The following is a 19,602-nucleotide window of genomic DNA, read 5'->3' as shown; positions in this document are numbered from 1 at the left end:
CTATGTAGAGTGCTGCAGTAAATCAATGCTGCAGGGCTACTATTTGACTCACCAATGCTTAGTAATAAGAATGATTGTTGATATTTTATGCTAATCTTAATTAAGAGCATATTGTCTGTTGAAACAAACACGTCTAAACTTCAAGCTCTGTCTCTATGCCTGTACCTCAGCATTACAAATGGGGTGCAGACAGGCACACAATTTGATATAGCTGATACCAAAGATCAATTCATATTTTAATTCTCAATATATGGTTATTTAAGCGTCACACTAGTTGATCACTGCAACTTGTATTTTATTTATTTATTTAATTTAAATTTTGGCTGTTATCTATATGCGCTGTTCATGACGTACAAACTCCTTGAAGGAAATCCTGTTTTTCTTGGTCATATGTAAAGGCTGGAATCACAAAGCTGCAAAGTGCGGTGCAGATAGGGTGGATGGAATATCACAAACACAGAGCTCAGACAAGACTTGACACTTTGTGGTGGTGTGAGATCTTATTACATAATCTTGCATCTCCACATTGAAAAAGCTTCTTGTGCCTGGAGGGAAACGGAAAGCCTGAGCGGCCCTCCAAATGTTTGGCGCACATCCGTTTCCAATTCTCACTTGGTCAGGCGAACAAGTAAGGAAACGGTTCTGCTCATCATCATCTTTGTTATCGTGGGGACTTTGGTTTGGAACACGGATTCAAAAAAACGACTTTCTTCAAATTTCACAATATTATATAATTATCAGATGGTCTTCTGTTGCTTTGATGTGTCAAAGCGTGATGCTAAATGTCTGTATGCATTGTGACTCTTTTTCCCAGGCATTCTGCTCCCTCAGTATTTTTTGGCCAATATTTGGTTAATGCTTTCCATTTTTCTCTTTAGGTTTTCTTTTCCATGTTGATGTCAAATGTTGACATGTGCTTTTAGTTTCCTGTATTTCTTTGATGTGTAAGAAACATGTGGGAGTAATAAATCATTTCTTAATACCTTTTTTTTAATAGAAGTATAATGAGATATTAGACTGCCTTAATGTTTATTTTGCTGCAAATTTTTAAATTCTGCATAAATCCTGAACTGATTAGATCCTAGACATGATCTTTCTCTTAATTTCACCCATTTGCAGATAATAGCTGCAACTTTCCGTAATATTGTAGTGAAACCAGTGTTTTAGTGCTTTCAGCATAAAATAGCAAAGACATTTTAAAGATTAGAACATTATGGTTAAGTTGAGCTACTAGAGAAACTAGTTTTGCATTTCCAGGTGTCCAGACAGACAGCAGAATTCAAATATTTTTAAATGCACCACTGGGACACTTTCTGCTGTACTGGTGTTGCATTTAATAAAATCTTTTTTTTTTTTTTTTTTTTTTTAACACTGTTGTCAGCGGTTTTTCTTTATAATCTAACATTTGATGACACATAGTGCCTCTTGACCTCCTTGTAAATTTTAACCTTAAGACATTGATGTGCGTCAGTCTCGCTTGGAAAAATGTGGAAAATTTACCTCCCTGCATTTTCTCATTGCCCTAACTGCTCCATGAGTCATTTCTCGCTCTCCAGCATCACTTTCCTTCAGCCCTGGACTCTGTCTTTAAGGGTTAGTAATGAAAATCTAGCTGTTAACTTAAAAAAACCAAAACAAAACCCCCCAAAAAACACACATTTATTATAACGCTGTGTTTTTCTTCAAAACAGCCTCTTTATATACCAGTTACCCTTTAACCATCCCTCCCCAGGGTCTATGTGAAGAATGCACATGGCTCCTCTTAACATTAGAGCTGTTCTGTGGGAAGCCCGTATATTTCATTAAGCAGATATTTTTCCTTTGGTGTTTAAGAGAAGCTGGACACCCTGCAGGGTTAATTGCATTAGTGATCTGACTTTGGTGAGAGTGAGCTGACAAAACAGGTGTGTGGGTGTCATAACATGCTCACAGATGCTTTTTTGTGTCCCTAGATCCACTGGAAGAACAGTTTGTAATTAATCAGTGACCACAGGGTCCAAGCTGTCAGCAGAGTGCTCTGCGTTCAGTTACAGGAAAGGAAGGAAATGAAAGCAGGAGCCAGTCTTTATCTCAAAATTTTGAATTACATAATCCTCGTGAACAGTAACTCGTTCCACTTGTCATCTCTGTCAGCACAGAAGCGCCGCACAATTTTGAATTATACACGTTTTGATTTGAGTTTGGCTGATTTTGAAACTGTTAGATTTCCTTGAGATACTCGAGATACTCAAATGTTCCTGTGTCCTGTGAAACCTGTTTATAATATTAAAACATGTAAGAGGTCAAAATAACCTTTTGGTAATGAAAACAAAGGGCATAGGATTTGTAACAAAACAATCATCAGGCAAGCCCTAAAAATAACTTCTGATCATAGTATTTAAGATCCACCAGTGCAGGTTTGATGTGCTTTAAGAATACTTTTTCCTTCTGTCCATCAAAGCACCAAATGTCAAATTATCCAGAAGCCAATGAAGCAGTGCCGCTTCCAAACTATATGCATGTACACTTTTTATTAGCTGTTAGCTCTACTGTTTTGAAGAAAAAGTTGAGCTGTTGTTATAGCCTTGGTGTTGGCATAGGCCACTCAAACTTTACACAATTGTTTTCTAACAGATGGGCTACATGCTGACCAAGGGCCATAAATCTGTCATGCATTTTGACAAAATTATCCCCCATTTTCCACTTAGAAATTCAATAAAAACTTTAATATTGTCCGTAACTTCTATACAGTTCCAGGTAGCCCCATCAAACTTCACACACTTTTTCACTATCACAAGTGCTACATTCTGACCAAGCTCTAACTTTTACTTATTTATCCTCCTTTTTTAGCTCAGCTGTCTAAGGAAGAGTCAAGCTACTGTCATAGCTTTGGCTTCAGTGGTGTCTGTTCCACAAAAACTTTAACATTGGCCATAACTCAAGAACGATGTGACCTAGAATGTTCAAATTCACACCATAGATGCATCAACAGGAGTTAATCTTTACCTAAAGGTAAAGGTCAGAAGTCAGGTTTTCTGAAAATCTTGTGAAACTGATAACTCAAGAACAATTTCACATAGGATTTTCAGATTCACAACATAGATGCCTACTGTTCAAGCTAGACCCATCAAACTTCACAGACTTGCTCACTGACTTTGTGGGTATTCAATTTTCAAAACCTGCATTCAGTTTTGGCTTCAGCAACTGCAAGAACGTGCTCAGTTGGGTTGAGATCAGATGAATGACTTTGCCATTAAAGAACATCTAATTTCTTTGCCTTGAGAATCTCTTGCGTTGCTTTTGCAGTATGCTGTGGGTCTCATCAGTTTTGTAGAATTTGACTGAATCTGAGCAGAGTATAGTCCTGTACACTTCAGAATTCATCCTGCTACTTCTGTCAGCTGTTACATTACATTACAGTATACACTAGTGACCCAGTTCCACTGGCAGCCATACATGCCCATGACATAATATTACCTCCACCGTGTTTGACAGATGATGTAGTTTCCTTCCTGTATTTCCATTCATGTAGGTGCCTCTGTGTTGTAGACTTCGACAAAGATACACTTACCTCCTTGAGAGTGTTCTTGACTTGGTTAGATTTAGCTAGATGTTGCAAAGGGGTTTTTCTAAACCAAGGAAAGAAATCTGCGATCATCCAATTTAGTTGTCTTTTGTGGTCCTCCAGGGGTTTTAGTGTTGGCGAGTGCATGTCTTATTGTTAAGAATGTACCAGCTTGTTTTTGTCCACTCCTAAAGATTATGCTATCTAAATCAGGGGTGCCCACACTTTTTCAGCTCGCGAGCTGCAAGCAAAGCTAGCATGGTTAAATGCGCGTGTGTAGGGTGGTAACGAAACAGATGGATGACAGTTCATCAATCATCTTCTACTTCTTTTAATGCCGTGCGATCTACATTTTCCCCCCAACTCCACTGGGGGTTCCGTATGATCTACCTGCATGCCTCTTGCGATCGACCAGTAGATCGCGATCGACGTATTGGGCACGGCTGATCTAAATGATAGATTTATTTTGCTTTTTCAGCCTAACGACGGCCTCCTTCACTTGGATCACATCTCTTTGGAACTCATACTGACAGTTCTACTGAAAAGCTACCAAATACAGGTTAAACATATAGAATCAACTCCCCATATTTTATTATTTTATGTGCTTAATTTATCATTATTTAATGATAAATTACTTAGTTTGTATTGAATCTGAAATCTGCTTAGGAACTTAAAAATGTACATATATCCTGTGAAGAAATTGAAAAGAAGTTGAAATTGCACATCTGACAGCACAGCTGCTATACCATCATGGGATGAATGGTGTGTTAGCCTGGACACCTAATGCACGCAACTGAGTTACAGTTAGATTTTAAAAATATTACAGTGGATATTGAGTTCGAATGCCGGTCACGTATAGGGGTAAAGTAAACTCTTCCATATTTTCCATAATGAGGGACACTGTATGCACCAGGGTATCCTCCAGCTCTAGGCTGGCAGACTTCATTCCCTGGCAGACCATCAAGTGGTCCGAGCCTTAAGCCAGTGATGGCTACCAGGTGGCGTCTACTGTCGTAGCGCGGATGCAGGCCAGGCAGTGGCTGTCTCCTCACCCACCCCAAAAACCAGTAGCTAGGACAAACAGTACTGGAGGGATAGAAGCTGGATTAGGAAGAATAGCACTTTGTGTGTGCACAGTTCGCCATGTGGTATTGCTTCAGAGGCATTTCGTGACACTAGACTTTAAAACGGTTGTGCCATAGGACAGAAAACAACAACCGCTTGTGCCAACATTTAGATTCCTTTGTTCAGTTAGATTTGTTAGATTCATTATTTGCCAACTGTTACATGTTTTAGTTTTGTAGGTATATCAGTGATTTCAGCAATTTTAAGGTAAGTAGTTCTTTAATTTCAAAGTGATTAAAAAGTGACATATAATAATTACTACCGTGTACCATTTGTAATAGATTCCTTACTTATCAATATAAATATAAACTCTATAAATATGGTTAGCTGTTTAGAAGTGGTGTAATCTTTCTGTTTAAATGAGATCACTGCCCCTCACTGTTTGTTATTATTTAGGAAAAAAATCAATTATAACATGAGTCAGTTTCAGTTGAACAAAGCAGAATAAGTAGAAGAAGAGCTGGCATATTTCATTGGAAATATTCAAAGCAGAATTTGTAGCTGGCAGAAATCCCTTGCACAATCATTGTTGACAAACCTCTTTGTCCCCATAGCAACAGCAGCATGCCAATGAGGTAACTGTCAGGCTTTTTTTCACGCTTTGGGCCACCCGTGACGCCTCGTTCTGTTGGCCTTTTGACCCAAAGGTGAGGAACCCAGGAGACGACATACTGCAGCAGTGTCGCAGTGTGGTGATAGAGTGATGTAAACATGTGTGCAATGGTTTCTCTGGGTGATGTCTCATTGACCCCCTAACGAGCCTAACTTACTATGGGGGGAGAGAGAAAAAAAGATTCAAATGTCATTTAAAGTTATGCAATTGTTAGATCACCAGTATGAAATTGTTTTTTTCCCTCTTTTACAGTGCTGCATTCCAGCTGAACTTTCTCCTCAGCTTTAGAGCTGAATTTTGTCATTTTTAAATAAACTGTTTCAAAGTCAAAGGACACTAAGTGTTTCCCTATGGTGCAACATCTGCTTGGTGATGAAACAACCACCCTTTTGTCCTGATGTTGTTGGAGAAACAAGAGTCAATGGGCCAGTCAGATGGTGTCAGAGATCAGTTTAAATATGCGTGTCTCAGGACAGTCTGGAACAAAACTGGTGACTGATGTAATCACTTTGTATGTTTCCTTGTTTACTTCAACCACTGCTGCTTAAGAAACACAGAGAATGAGAAGGTCTTTGTTTAATATTGTCATGCTGGTCATCACTTCCATTGTGTAATGCTCAAAGGTTTGTGTTTTGTATGCATTATAAGTTTGACTTTTGAGTTTTTGTGTTGTGTATCAATATTATCAATAATAGTGTTATTGTTTGGCTTTGAAGTCAGCCTATTGAGGTCTAGATGTTCCTTGAAATCCTTTTTTTCTCTCTTCAGTTTTTTTAATATTTCATGTGGAACAGGATGTTTTTTTCCCTCCCTGATTTAAAGTGGCTATTCAAATAAATCTCCCTTTCCTTGTTTTAATCAACCTCGGATTCACATGCCAATAGTCAGTAGTATAATATCTCTTGCTTTCTGAAATTCAGTCATGCTGCTAGAAAAATATAAAGCTTTAAAAATAGTAATGCTTTGAGCACTTTAATCTCAGTCATTTCCATTTGCCCACGGTTGATGTCTGAATGGGATTGTTGGTTTTTGGGCAGACAAAGCAAGCAAAACTAGTCCATGCTGCATCGATCACTGTGAACCATTGAGGATTATTTTAAATGAAATCTCTCCAGAAGTGGAGTTTTAGAAAATATGAATATATTTAAAGTGTCATCTTAATAGTATTTTTTTTTTCTTTAAATGGAGGCTTGTGTTGTGTGGAAAATCTAATCCAGCAATAAACATGCAGGCGTTGCTTTAATTCCAAAATTTTATAAGCATTGAATGATTTAATTGTGCCATTTGCAAATGCTATGGGTCAGTATTTTTCTTTTTTATTTCCTTTATGGCTGTTTTCTTGATTTTTTTTTTTTTTCTTTTAATTTTGTGTGTGTGTGTGTGTGCGTGCTTTTTTTTATTTGGGTTTTTTTTTTTCAGTTTAGGCAATGCACAGAATTAAATAATAATTCTATTACCTGACATATTTTCTCATGAAATTAGTTCATCTTGGCTGTTCATCTTCATTTAATTTCTCCAAATGCCATTTACATGGGAAATGTTTATTTTCGAGCAGTGTTCTCATCTGTTGTCTGTAGGACAGGACCTGTGCCACGGAAAGAAACAAAACAAAAACTCAGTGCTCAATAGCTAGGGCCTTTCCTCCAGGGAATATTGTTGATTGCATTCTGGCTGCCCCACAAATGAACAATTCTTTAGGCAAAAAGGTCAGAGAAGTCTCAGACAGTCAGTGTCATTTTCCATTGGTGCGGTTGTTGGTTTGGCTAGCATCAGTCACGTGTAAGGATTCATACTTAATAAGCTCCAACAACTTTAAACCAAACCAAAGCTCTTGGTGGTTTACTTCTTTGTTCATATTGAATCTGGCCTCTGTAATTGTGCTTCCCTTGACAATATTGCCTTGCGTCACTGTGTGTAAAAAACCCCTGTGTTTAAAAATGTAATCAAGATTCACAATCAGTGATTGTGAGCCACACCTGCCCCCTCCCTTCACATTTAATTTATATTCAGAACGCTTTTGTTTAAAAAAAAAAAAAAAAAAAAAAAAAAAATCAATCAAAAACCATTAGGTCATGCTGGTATTGAAAAATATATTGAATGTTTATAATATGCTGTGGTAAGCTAATTGACCACAGTATACAGATTTTGATGAGTTTCTACTGCTCTTTTGCTGATCCCCTCTGCTCTCTATTTCACCATGTTTATAAATGTGTCTCTTTGCCACTGTAGAGCAGAGGAGAGTGAATTTGAGAGTAGAGTATGTAAATAAATGAGCAAGAGAGCCTGGCACAGAGCTAAAAAGTATTTTTCCTTTGTTTTGGGGGAGGGGGCAGCTGAGTGTTCTGAATGTTGCAAATTTTTGTCCGAAAGTATAAAATAAACAAGTAAAACACAAAATATTTGAAATTATTGGACCATTATACTACATAACAATGTCCTCTTTGTTTTCTGTCTTTTTTTTCAATGGTAAGGGAATGGAACAATGTGTAACAAGCAAAGGGGCAAAAATCAAGAAGGCTCAAGTGGATTGCTTCCTAATTAGATTTGATTGAGTCCAGTAATAAAGCCTGATTTTTCCTCTGTGAGCTTTGCATACATATTAACCTCTGAGGGGGGAACTGTCTAGATTTGTTCAAGGATCATGTTTTCTTTCATTACCGAAAAGCCAGACCATTTTAGAATAGTCGGAGATGGGGGGTGGGAGGTTATTTATTCATACGAAATGGATTTTCTATGTATCCTGCACTATTGTATTTTGTCATCAACAGTTTCATGTTTTTTTTAAATGAAATTATATTTCTCTAGTCCCTCTTGATGCTTTTTAACCTAGGTATAATTATATTAAATTAGTCAAAAGTTTTCAATATTCAAAATCATTCATGTTTTTTCTTGTTGAAAATTTCGCATCACGCATGAACCTACAATCAGGTCCAAAAGTATTTGGGCAGTGACAGAATTTTTGTAGTTAAGCCTCTGCACACCACCGCGGTGGATTTTAAATCAATCAAGATGTGATTGAAGTGCAGACTATCAGCTTTAATTCAAAGCTTTTAACAAAAGTATTGCTTTAACTGTTTAATAACTGATAATAACCATTCTGCTGACAGATTGCTGTAACTGTATGGATTTTAAGGCCAGATCACAATTTAGAAGCAGAAATATTAAAAGCTGTTCTGCGCTTATTGTTTTTTTTTTGTTTGTTTGTTTTTTGTATGTTATGTAAACAAAACCTGGAATGTTCTGTCAATATTGCTGCAATGATGGTGCACAGATTTAAGTGTTTAATTTTTTTGATTATTTGTTACCAATTACAAATAAGGAGAGTTGATGTTATTTTGACAAATAACAGTATAATCACTGTTTGGTCGTGTATTCTGTCTAGTAACTCAGCTTTCAATGCTATTTCCATGACATATTACATATTAAAGCTAACACGTTCTCAAGTTGAGTAGAATATTAGTCAGAAAACTTTCCAATAGCTCTTACCATAATGCCAATCACAGAAAGTGGCAGTATTCTCGGTGGTTTATATTATTATGATTTTAGTTCTTACTTTGCTTTTGGATTTGCTTTGGTATAGTGAATAAGGTCACTAAGGCTCATATGCACCCCATTAAGATCTACTGAGACCTGGTAATTATGTGTTCTAGGACTTGTGCTTCCAGGGGGTTTGTGCCACCTAAAGATTCTACTGCCAGGAGACTGAGGGGAACCGGCAGCCGACAGTATTTTTATACATAGCCCTTCATTTTTAGGGGCTCAAAAATAATTGGACAAACTAACAATTTTAAATATAAGGATTGTTTTTACTCTAAGGACTCTAAGGAAAGATCCGGTCAACATATAAGCCCAACCGTGAACTGTTTGCCAAATTATTAGCGATGGTGCAGTGCTCTGTTGTTTGTAGTTAAGTGGCTATGAAAATTCCCAATCATCATGGAGGCGTAACAGCAGAACTGTTGGTACTGTTTTTCTCCAATGATATTACCAGTCTTGGTATATGAAAGAAGAGAATCATCATCATCTTGCAAACTGCCAGGCTCCACAGTTTTTACTTGTTTATTGTACCAGTATAAATAAGTGAATCTCTGATTGGACAAGAATAAAAATAGATTTATTGTGATTTAAGATGGGTCTGCTTAGTGTATAATTAAGCAGAAAAGGTACTGATCAACCAGTACACTCCTCTTTACCTTCTGGAGTGTACTGGTTGATCTTGTGCCATATTAAATTGGTATCAGATCCTCCCCTCAGGATTTTGTGGAAGAGCAGCATGTTCTTTTCCATATTTATTTCAGGTTTCTTTCCTATTTATTTTTTGCCAGATTGGCTAAATTTCTTGAAGAGATCTAATAGTAATGACGGTTTTACAGTCTTGACCTTTAGCACCTGCTCTTTTTTGGTGACCTCTCCATATAACAAAGGTGCAATGTGTAAAAAGTTAGAAAGTGGTCCTGCATAGATGAGAGGGTCCGACAGTGATATCAGTACCTTTTCTGCTTGTTTTTTTTTTACTTCAGAGGAATGCTGTGTGAGCATTGTCATCTGGATGCATTTAGACTGCATGTGCTCGGTGCTGGTATCCAGATGGCTTTAGCTGAGGGACAGTGAAATCTCCTGGGTCTGCAGGAGCAAAAGCCCTCCTTCTGATTTGTCTTCCCAGATAAAGGCACATCTGGGTAGTTTTAACTCAGTTTGTGTGAGGTGGGACATGGCGACTGGGAGTTTTTTTCTTTTTTCATTTGATGATTGAAAGTAAATTACTGACAGCAGAAGAAGCCATTTGATGGTTCAGTTTAAATCAACAAGTATATACAACATACCTGCGTGATATTGTCAGTGTACTTCAGAATACTGGGTGGTAGCTGCGCCTACTGAGAACTGTGGGTTACTGTAACAGTGCCTGGCACTCTATCAAGCTCCGTGAGAGTCACAGACAAATGCTTATTTACTAAAAGAGCTTATTTTCTTGTGTTATGCAATCGTATTCTAATGGGATTTTCTTGAGCTCATTAAGTTTTATGCCCTGTGTCATCTGATTACACCACCAAATGCTAATGTCTGTCAAAGGACAATAATCATTGTTCTGCAAGATCGAAAGGATTGCTTGGTTTGATTTGTGATAGACCTACCTCTCTAAACCCAGCCGGTTCTCATTTATTGGGGAATTGAACTGCTGTTTGGTCAAAGTTGCTAGCATGCCACATATGCTATGGTGTTGATGCCTTGAAATATGGACACTTGTAAAAGAGCCTTTGGTGTCACATTAAAACGTACAGGATAAGCATCATTTTTCACTATGCAGGGTTAAGTGGCATACTTTACCGTAAATCAAAATTGTCCTGAACTTAACCAGGCAGTTTTTGGTGCCTTAAACGTACCAGTAAGTGAAAGTATGTAAGTAAAAATGAAGTGAAAACAAATCTAATACATGACTGTATCATAATACAAAGCTAGAAGAGAAACAAACTGCAGTCTCCTTTCCTCCAACTTCCACGTGCAGACTTTGTTACTATGTGGAAGAGTCCAAGATTGCTGTGCACGCACTAATGCCAAAGGACACCATGACTGTTTCTCTACAAATCCAGCTGCATCTACAAGAGTAGCAGCTTTGGCTACAAGCAGGATGAGTACTTGCTAAAGCTACCCACAAGTCTGAAACCAGTTTTGTTCTATGTTATGTTTCCTCGTAGTACTACTGTATATCATCTAATAATGCTTCAGTGTTGTGTTAATGATGTGCGTAGGAAAAATCTAATCAGTTCAGCAGATTTTTAATTGGAAACAAACAGCACTTGTTTGAGTAACACTCTTATGTTGCTCTGCTTTTTGGAATATTCACATAAAAAGTAAGACCTAACATTAAGGTGCTGATGTCAGTAATTGCTTAATCTTCAGTAACCGTTTATCTTGTTTTAAATTATGTGCAAGCTAGTTCCTGCTGTTCTGTTATTTTACCCATCATCATGCAGGTCTACACCAACAGGTCCTTTTCAGGCTTTAGCGTGACCTCTTGCTGTGCTATTTCATCACACTTTTTGGCCTTTACCCTTTTTCTGTCCAGCTTTCTGACATATCTGCACTGATGCCTTTTATCAGCTTTTGCTTGCAGTCCTCAGGAATTCCACGGCATACCAGCACTTTTTTAATGCTACATTTTACAGATGTATTGGCTGTGGCTGCGCACAGGTTTCGCAGTTGAGGAAGTGTAATAGACTCGTGGTTCATATGAGTATTTCCAGATGTGGTGGCAGTGTGGGTCAGTGGTGGGCGCACAAACGGGAATTGTGGTGTCTTAACAGAAAATGCATCATTTGTCAAACAAGTGTGACAGATGTCAATAGGTGCCTGTGGTTTTCCCAATAAACACCTTTGCTGAAGTATGAAATATTTATTTAACATTGCCAAAATACATTCAGTAGTAAGCATTGATGACTGGCTAGGGTAAGAGTGCCTCATTGTTGTGGGAATTGCTTTTCTTCTAGGGACATGGATGAAGTACATTTCTTACTCAATGTTATGGAAACCTGGGATTTAGTGAGAGGTAGTGTGTTGATTAGCTTGATAAAGCAGCATAACGGTCTGATGGCAGTTCCTGTGATTGGGCTGTAGTCAAGCAAAGATGGTTCAACCATTCGATTGGTCACATAGACATGAATACATGAATGTCAAGTTTTCCATATATTTTCCGTTTGCCATTTGCCTTTGTTTTTATATAATACCTGCATCTACATGTCGTCCACATGCTAAACAGCAAATTTCTGAAAGTCATTAGTCCCTGATTTGTGTTTAGATTGGCCTAACATCTTACCATTGTGTTGCCATTTCTTTCAGCATCAACAATAAACTGCAGCAGCCAGAAGCAGCATCTGGGGTGCTGGAATATGCTATGAAACATTTTGGTGAGCTGGTGAGTACCTTTTCATTCTCCAACTGAAAAAAGGAAAAATGTACCCTCAAGTTCTTTCAGACTGACGCTTGTTGCAGTTCTTTTGTTGCAGCCCCCGTTAAAAGTTAATCCAAAATGTTAATTTGGCTCAGTCCACATCTTAATCCAGCTGAATCTGGGAACAAATTGTATTGGCTGGTTAAAAAAAGGTAAAATGCCACATAGTATGTAGGTGTAACATGGTGTTAGTTAGTGTTATTCTACAGTAATATGTTTCAGGAGATGTAAAAGCATTCCTTGTTTAACTAAATAAAGCACTGTTGTGTCTTTACAGCTAATAAGTCTCCAAATTCCTGGATAAACAATTAGACCGTACCGGCTAGTATTTCTTTTTACTGATATATCAAATGAAGATCTCACATGAACGCAGATCCTTATATTTGTCCAAGCACCTTTTGACTAAATATGTCTTTAGTGAGAGATGTTACATTTGGAGTCCTGTCTGCACTTCTTTCTTCTTTCATTTTAACGTGGGGATGATGGTTGTTTGAGGCCGATATCCCCAGAAAACCATGATTTTAATCTGCAGTATATGGAATAGCCATCAGCTACACTCATCAGATGTCTATGGCAAGAGACAGAATTATGGACTTATTTGTCTAATTAAGAGGAGGTTTGGGTGTTCTTAAATTTTTGCTTATTTCGTCTGTCTGCTGTGCAGGATGCTTGAGCCTACTGGGTTCCTTTTAAAATGGCAAAATAATGTCATGTTTCATCTTAACAAATACAAACTGTCTTAATATTGAGGTTTCCCTATATTGTCTGGAGCACTATAGTAGTGAAATTAATTGTGATGCAATCTTTTGTTTTCATTTTGCCGTTGTAGAAAAATATTGTTTGTGAATTTTTTTCTGTTCACGTAGAGGACCACACCTCCTTAATGTTACTAAAAACCCTGTTCTTTTTCATGTTCTCTGTAGATGGACCTGATCCATATATGAAATAACTGTCAAAGAGTGGACATGCTTTGGATGTGCTTACACTGATTTTCCACATCAGTTACATAACAGGAAAAGAGCATTTGGTTATTTTGATCGGTCTCCCTCCCTTTTACAAAATTACATCATTTATTAACTGTGGTTTTGTTTCTTTTTTTTTCCGTTTTCCTCGAATGAAGGTACCAGACAGACATTTGAGATACATTAAGAATCACTCAAATTGACTGGTGGTGTTCTGCTTTTATTTTTTGAAGGGATTCATTTATCCTAATAACAACTGTTGGGGGTATGGCCAAAGTCTGATGCTGTGTCCAAAAGTTTCCAACAAGCCGTCTTTTTCCATTGGCATAATTTGGCATGGTTTCTTTTAGTGTGCATTGCCAGTGTAGGGCTGTCCCCGAATCATATTTCCATTGAGATCATTGCATATTTGCAGCATCATACAGCAGCAGGGTCCATAAAAGCGTCTCCACACTGAGAGAGTTATGTGCATTTATGGAGAAACAATAGAAACTTCAATAATTACTTGGGCTAAGATAAATTATTTTTGGACACGAAGACAAGACTGATCAAATATGACTTAAAAATAGGCGAATGTGTATAAGAATGACCGTAATTACTCGCTCATTATTATTATTAACGCAGTATGTTTTTTTTCTTCAAGTACTCACCTTAAAGCTGAGAGTCTGAGCCTTTGTTCATCATACATGTGTGACTTGAATGTATTTTGGTTTCAGTTAAAATGACAGTGGGCCCTAGTATAGCTCACTGGGCTCAGCAGGTGACCCTCTATATGCTGTAAGGCTAATGCAGAGGCCAGAGTTAGAATCCGCCCTGAGAGCATTGGCTGCGTGTTCTCCTCTTGCCCTTTTTTCCAGCTGTTCTGTCTTCTCTCCACTCTCCTAGCCCAATTTAAAAAAAAAAAAATAATAACAAATCCATAAACATACATGAGATTAGCTGTGATTCTGCTATGCAGTCAGTGATGTGAAGAAGCCATCAAATATCAGGGCAGTGTTTGCTGAATAACCTAGACATACTATAGCATTTCCTAATTCCTGCAATAAGAATTCATGCTTGATTTTTATGATTTGGTTAATTTTAGCCCACTGTGAATCGTATATATACGGTCTTAGCTTCTGCCTCAGAGAGCTGCATTTTCTGTTTCTCTGTGAGAGCATGTAAAGACTCAGAAAAAAAGGCTTTCACTCTGGATCTTTAATTGCTGACCATGTGGAAAGCTTTACTGTGCGAGGATGCAACCTTTCCGGTTTAGTATACAAGTCAGGAATCCTCGCAGTAAAATGTGTACTTAATCATTCTAAATAAGTCCTGGAAGTCATTGTTAAATGTAACAGGTCCAAGATTGCTTGTTGAAGTAGGAAATGTCAGCTGTACATTACTGTAATGTATTGTAGATGGAAAAGGATTCTGGTTTTATTTATTTTTTTTTTTTATTTTATTAGGAAATCCAAGCCACCTGGTATGAGAAGCTACATGAGTGGGAGGATGCCCTGGTGGCGTATGACAAGAAAATCGACATGAACAAAGAGGATCCAGAGCTCATCCTGGGCCGAATGCGCTGCTTAGAGGCTCTGGGGGAATGGTATGTTATTGGTCTATTATGATTATAATTTTAGGCTATTATGAGTTTATTAAGGCGAAAAAAAAAAAGGATAAAAGGACAATTGCAAGCTTTACGTCTTAAGATTCAGTTAGTTTTTACTCCTCAGCCTAAAAAGGATGGTATTGCCGGCCGGCCAACTTTCAACTTTGTGAACGCGATAACTGCAAGAATGTCACTAAGCCTCATATGTACCCCATTAAGAGCTACTGAGACCTGGTAATTATGTCTTCTAGAACTTGTACTTCAAAGGAATTTGTGTCCCCTAAAGACTCTACTGCCAGGAGGCTGAGTGGCAGCACTGGCAGCTGACAGTATTTTTGGAATTACCATATGCTTGTGATAAAATAAATAAATTAATGTTGGCTCAGATGAATTATGACAGCATCTGAGGTTGATCTCTTTCATAATCTATTTTTACGTAGGAAGCCTATTCCAATGCAAGTTAGACACTCTGCTACTCCAATGAAGCAAATTCTCAACCCCACAACAGCCGCCCGCTTTGATAGATCATACTTGAGGGAAAAAGAAAGTCACAAGATGTCCAAAGGATAAAAATATATTGGTCATCACAAATCTCAAAAAGCAAGCAGATGTTAATTAGCTTATGTAACCTGCTGTCAGTGTGGCGCACACTATGATTCTTTCCACAAGAAAATGATTCAGTAATTTCACAAGAGAATGATTCAGCTGAAATCGAGCTTTGTGTTTCTGTTTGTATGTGGATGGGTAATGCTTAGAGATGATGTAACAGTTGACCACGTTCGAGGTCAAAGGAGATCCAACTTATGAGAACAGACTTACATAATGACATTGTAACGGTTTCCTCTGTATTAATCTAAAAGTGAAATAGGAGAGATTGCACAGTTGATGTTTTTGACAGTCTTATTGGAGAGTTGGACACCTTTGAACAAATGTTTAGTCTAGAACTTTTGATGGAAGGAGACTTCGAATTAATAAAATCTTCACTGCCATTTTTCTGGGTCATATTAAGTTGAAATAATGCATCCTTCTATGCTCTGTAGTCATTATTTAGATTTGTTGAATTATTTTATTATGGGATAACTCTGCATACAATACAAGCAAATAACCTGAGTATATGCAGTCATTTTAGCATGTTTTCTCTGTGCTCTGTTAGGGTGTGGGAGCACTGTTTCCATTGTTAACTGTAATTTAAGGCTTCCCTGTGGCAGAGGTCCACCTGTCTAAAAACATCATTTATCAAACCTTCATGCATATTTTTATGTGCAGATTTGAGCTTCATTTGGTTCCCACTTTAAAGGCATTTTGCAGTGTCAAAAAAACAAACCTCTATTTGTCTGCTGTAGACACACACATGCTAGTTTATTACAGCTTTTACCTGTTGCCTTAATGTTATACAATATGCAGGCAGATGGAAAACGACTTTGACTTCACTGACCCACCCCACCTCCCGATCTAGCCGATCTCATTTTCTCTGCCTATTCTTCCCCATTCTTTCTCATCTAAGCTGCTTCCAGCACCCTGCCAGCAAAACACATGCGGTTGGTTTGACTTCCTCCTGGACAATTCTCTGATTGTTGTTAATGCAGAATTAGTCTCGGTTAGATGCACCTGAACCCAGCAGGAACATCCATCTGTCTGCTGGGATGCTCGCTGTTATCAGATTGTTATGGAACAGTACACTGATGATGTTCATCTGTAAGAACAAATGAATATATCAGGTGTCACAAAAACCCTTATCTGTCTTATCTGTCAGTTTTCTTTTCACCTTTGTCCAGATGTGGTTGGCTATTTCAGTGAATAATTTATTCAATTCAGTTTGAGGCAGGAAAGTAAATTTGTATGTAATAGAATAAAAAGATCCTTTTGATATGTGGAAGGGAAAGACCAGCAAAGTATTGCATCATTGTAACGAGGCTTTAAAAGTACCAGTTAAAACAGTTGCTCTTAGTTCATTTCAGTGGTTTTGAACCTCAAACCTGTATGTTTAATAAAAGAGCAGTTTTTCATTTTCTGAGGAGATTATGCAAGTTTGCTGAACTATATTTTCCCCCCTCCTGCCTTATTTAAGTAACACAAAGTTACAACTAAATAACATTGTTGTCCAACATAGCCACCTTTTTTTTTTTTTCCAACTGCTGTGGCCCACGATCCATCCATGGAGTCTTTATCTGTTCACACTCAGCTTTTGCTGAAAGTTCTGAGAACGACACAAGTATTGGTTTTCACAAAGTTTGCTGCTTCAGCTTTTAGGATGGCAATTTGCATATACTCCAGAATGTCATGAATGATCGGATGAATTTCATCTGATCAGAAAATGAACTTAATCCCAGAAAACCTGTTTGATGCTTTAAAAGGAGGGTGGTTGTTCTTCCTCTGTTAAATATAGTTAACTGCAAGGAAACACGTGCAGTCATCATTGCTTTGCATAAAAGCCTTCACAGGCATGAGTATTGCTGCTGGTAAGATTACCCCTAAATCAACCATATCGTCATTGATCATTGAGATCTTCAAGGAGAGAGGTTCAGCTGTTGTGAAAAAGACTTTAAGTCCAGCAACCAGGACCGTAACCAAAGTGGACTTAGTCACAATTTTACCTAAGAACACAGCCATGAATAAAGACTAGCACCAAAATGTCCTCCAAGGACAACTTCTTTGAGAGCCATGAGCCATTCTTCAAGAACCATGCCTTTTCCAGCACTGTGCCATAAGGCAAAAGTGATTACTAAGTGGCTCAGGGAACAAAACATCAAAACTGTGGGTCCATGGCCAGGAAACTCCCAGACCTTAATCCCATTGAGAACTTGTGGTCAGTCCTCAAGAGGTGGGTGGAAACACAAAAACCCACAAATTCTGACGGACTCCAAAGAATGGGTTGCTATCAGTCAGGATTTGGCCCAGAAGTTGATTGACAGCATGCGAGGGCGAACTGCAGGGGTCTTAAAAAGAAGGGCAATTGTTAATAACTTGAAACTCATGAAATGCTTGTAATTATCCTTCAGTATACCATAGAAACATCTGACAAAATGATCTAAAAACACTGAAGCAGCAAACTTTGTGAAAATACAACTTTTGACCATGACTGTAGACTTCTGTCTGCAACACAGCTTGGAAAAAAGGGGTTTCACAGCTGGCTTATCAGCCAGTTTGATCTGCCATATCTATTCTGCCATTATACAAATGCATGAACTATATTTAAAATGATAAAATAAAAAAACCAAAAAAAACAAAATGCTTATGCTTAATTTACAGTTTTGCAATTGTGTCAGCTTGTGTATTTGTGTAGAGGTGTTTTCAACCAATTCAAACATGGCCCCCTGCAGTCCTGCAAAATCCCAGCTGCACGTTGCTCGATGCAGATGATTGCGTGACAGGTGGGCCGGAATAGAGAGGGGAGCAACAGCAGAGTTCGCCAGGAATGGGGGAACCGTGAAAAAAATAAACAAAGATAAAAAAAATATATATATATATACACACACTGACTACAGTGGACACTTTTCACTGTTTTTAACTCTGTCACTTAAGCTCTTTGTATGTTATAACTTGTCCCCTGTTGGCTGATGTACCACCAGCAGCACAAGCAAGAGTAGGCAGCCTTGAGCAAGAGCCCACAAACTGTGCCACGAATTTTTGACACTGCCCCCCATCTGACAACAGATACTCTCTACAGGTGGATGGGCAGTCCGTAGCTGCGAACAGACTGCCATCAAGCTGTCACCGCCGAACCATAATTTCCTATTTAGACACCATTTGATATGCAAATCAGGATCTTTTCAGACTGTGGAATGAAAGTGCATTCCCCAGGATCATATTATTTTGACCTTTGTGGTCTAGTGTCATCTTACTAGTCCATTTAACAATGCTGTCTGCAGTTATGCTTGTTGCCTGATTAACAAGGAGTGCTAAGTTCAGTTTTTTCTTCAGTGCTGTATGTGCTGTGGGGTTTATCATGTCAGCACTTTAAACATGTTTTTTTTTTGGTAATGTTTTCCAGGGGCCAATTGCACCAGCAGTGCTGTGAAGAATGGACACTTGTCAGCGAGGAAACGCAGGCCAAGATGGCACGCATGGCTGCCGCTGCTGCCTGGGGTCTAGGTAACCACTCATTTAATTAATATCAGGCTTGAACTAATAAATCAAAATAGTAATTGGAATAAAAGTGTAATGGCAGTCAGTGCAGGGTAAAGAAAATACCATCACTGGGCACTTAGGCCACTGTCTGCCTGACTCAGTGAAACAATGCAGCAGCGAAAACAGTAACAGCTCTTGCCAAGTCTTGCTCACATAACCAGATGGCAATGGTATCCAGTCATAACATTGACATATCGTAATGTGCAATGGTGGAGAAAAGCAGGGACCACACTGCTAAAGCAAACCCCAGAGGTTTCTGGTCTGTTGCTTTGACTTTCCAAAACTGAGTCGTGAAACCAGATGCGACACCCAACTGGCAGGCTTGTCCTTCTGAAGATGATATAAGGAAACATAATGTTGAGGTTGCAGTTATTTACACTGTAGCAGTCTGCGGTGGAGTGTTGATCAAAGTAGCTGTGACTGCACGCGAAGTAATTTGTTGTTCCCAGAATTAAATATTTACTCGTTTTCACAGACTTCCTGTTTAACCCCTGCCTTTGTTCCTTTTTTGTGGCCTTGTTGTTCTCCAGGACACTGGGACAGCATGGAGGAGTACACATGCATGATCCCAAGAGACACACACGATGGAGCTTTTTACAGAGCAGTGCTAGCCCTTCATCAGGACCTCTTCTCATTGGCCCAGCAGGTGGGTTACATCATCAGTCATAAATGGAGAAGACCCACATTGAATGTGTG

At 38.4% G+C, this 19,602-nt stretch overlaps 1 protein-coding gene across 2 annotated transcripts in view; it reads left to right on the top strand.

Moving 5' to 3' along the window:
* mtor (mechanistic target of rapamycin kinase) overlaps nucleotides 1–19,602 on the top strand; it is an 85,020-nt gene that overhangs the window by 39,903 nt on the left and 25,515 nt on the right. For both annotated transcript variants that reach the window (XM_030732982.1, XM_030732981.1), the window contains 4 exons: nucleotides 12,117–12,192; nucleotides 14,636–14,775; nucleotides 18,770–18,870; nucleotides 19,437–19,552. In XM_030732982.1, coding sequence (XP_030588842.1) covers nucleotides 12,117–12,192; nucleotides 14,636–14,775; nucleotides 18,770–18,870; nucleotides 19,437–19,552 — 433 coding nt within the window. The remainder of the gene's footprint in view (nucleotides 1–12,116; nucleotides 12,193–14,635; nucleotides 14,776–18,769; nucleotides 18,871–19,436; nucleotides 19,553–19,602) is intronic.

This window comes from Archocentrus centrarchus, chromosome 7, assembly GCF_007364275.1.
Source record: "Archocentrus centrarchus isolate MPI-CPG fArcCen1 chromosome 7, fArcCen1, whole genome shotgun sequence".
Classification (NCBI taxonomy): Eukaryota; Metazoa; Chordata; class Actinopteri; order Cichliformes; family Cichlidae; genus Archocentrus; species Archocentrus centrarchus.
Note: the sequence above shows the minus strand (reverse complement) of the source record. Positions and strands in the feature narration are given on the sequence as shown.